Source organism: Nicotiana tomentosiformis, chromosome 6 (genome assembly GCF_000390325.3).
Source record: "Nicotiana tomentosiformis chromosome 6, ASM39032v3, whole genome shotgun sequence".
Lineage (NCBI taxonomy): Eukaryota > Viridiplantae > Streptophyta > Magnoliopsida > Solanales > Solanaceae > Nicotiana > Nicotiana tomentosiformis.
This window is the reverse complement of record NC_090817.1, coordinates 37536228-37537954: the sequence shown is the minus strand read 5'-3', so window position 1 is coordinate 37537954 and position 1727 is coordinate 37536228. Positions and strand designations below refer to the sequence as shown.

Genomic DNA, 1727 nt, shown 5'->3' with positions numbered 1-1727 from the left:
AAGCAGGCGAGCCGAGCTCTAGCCCGAAGTTAGTGAAGCAGTTCCCTGCTCCGTGCATGGATTCCAACCGTGAAAGAATGGTTGTGTTTACTATCCCGGTGGACACCCGGGTGCTGTTCGAACCGGTGGGTGTGGCGAGCCATCTTCACTGCCTGGTGACCAAAAGGGACCAGGCTAAGATGAATGAGGTGAGCACACCATGCCTCTTCATCGAGGCACAACAAGTACTGAACCGGGTAAGATTCCCTTTCCTTGTGCCCTTCGTGCATCTTATTTAACTTCAGTGTATCCTCACAATCTTATCAATTTGTTTTTCAGGTCTTCCGTGCTCTACTATGAAAGCTTTCATCAGTCTCGGATGGAAGTAAGCTAGCTTGAATTCGAGCTCAAGGAGCAAGTCTGGAAGAAGGACATGCACAGGGTTCTCATTGAGCAAAAAGACGAGGCCCTTAAGGATCTCCCTATTCTTCGAGCTAAGCTGAAAAAAGCTCAAAGAGAGGCTTTGTCCGTGAAATGGGAGTATGCTGAAATGGTCGAGAAGGTAAGGATATTTGAGATTAAAAATGATAGGTTATGCGTAGTGACTAACGACGCAACCTCGCAGGTCCAAGAGAATATAGACCTAATTGACCATCTCCGGGCTGAGATGAACGAGCTTAAAACTTCAACCGAGACGCTGAGGAGCAGGATGGACCTTCTAGCCTCAGAAAATGAGGCTACCAAGGAGGAGTTGGCATCGGTCAAGGACCAGCTCCAGGTGACGAAGGATATGGTTGACAAGTGGTCTCGGCTAAATGATGAGCTTCGGGAACAACTAGATTCAACCATCTCGAAATGGGATGACCTCGACCGGGAATATACTGCACTGAATTCCAAGTTAGAGGAAGCCTCGATCGATTCCTCCGAGTTTGAGGAGATGCTGGCCCAATACAAAACCGGCGTGGAAATAGACGAGGCCCACTTAATAACAAAGGCCGAGTATGTAAAATGACTTTCCTGGAGGGAGACCCTCGAGGAGATTCATGCCCAGGGGTTTGATCTGCCGGTCGATATTGAAGAGGCCAAGAGGCTTGAGGACGAGGCAAAAGAGCTATATGAGCCCGAGGGTTCCGGTGTTGAGTCGGGCTACGGTGAAGATTAGGCGGAGATGCCTTAGCTTCTATTTTTTTTCTTTTGTGTATTTTTATTTAATTATTTCGAGGCTGTTTTATCATGCCTTTGTAAATATTTTTGGAATATATGAAATTTTTCCTTCGGCTACACTGTGTCTTTTATTTTTTAGTATCTGTTTGCAATTTTTTATTTGAAGACCGTCATTAATGCCTTAGCATAGAATTGGACATAATATAGAGTACTCGTTCTCTGAAAGCCCGAATGAGGCCCGGTTTCAAAAATAACTTCGAGTTGTTTAGGCTTCGAAATCTTGATACAAGACGAAGACCTTAAAGATACTTGAGTGTTTTAGTCGTACATGATGGTGTTTTGCCAAGGGTAACCTTTTAATAGGTTTTAATTATATGTACGGGCCTTACTTTTTGAGTACGGACATGGACGTCTCTGAGCCATTTTAAGTTGGACGTAGCCTCATGTTCGGGACCTGCCTAATAGGCTCGGTGCCTCCAGGATTCGATAGCCCGAGCTATCCGATCTTTTTATCGGGCGATAGTCCCCGAGTCGGGGTGGCCCGTAGGCTCAAGGATTTTGGATCCGTTATTTTTTTTAGTAAC

The 1727-nt window shown here is 45.7% G+C and overlaps 1 protein-coding gene across 1 annotated transcript; it reads left to right on the top strand.

The window, feature by feature from the left end:
• Window positions 1-412: 412 nt before the first annotated feature.
• LOC138893814 (uncharacterized) lies at window positions 413-991 on the top strand. The gene has a single exon (XM_070178478.1). It carries the CDS (start codon window positions 413-415, stop codon window positions 989-991), a length of 579 nt encoding a protein of 192 aa, XP_070034579.1.
• The last annotated feature ends 736 nt before the right edge of the window (window positions 992-1727 follow it).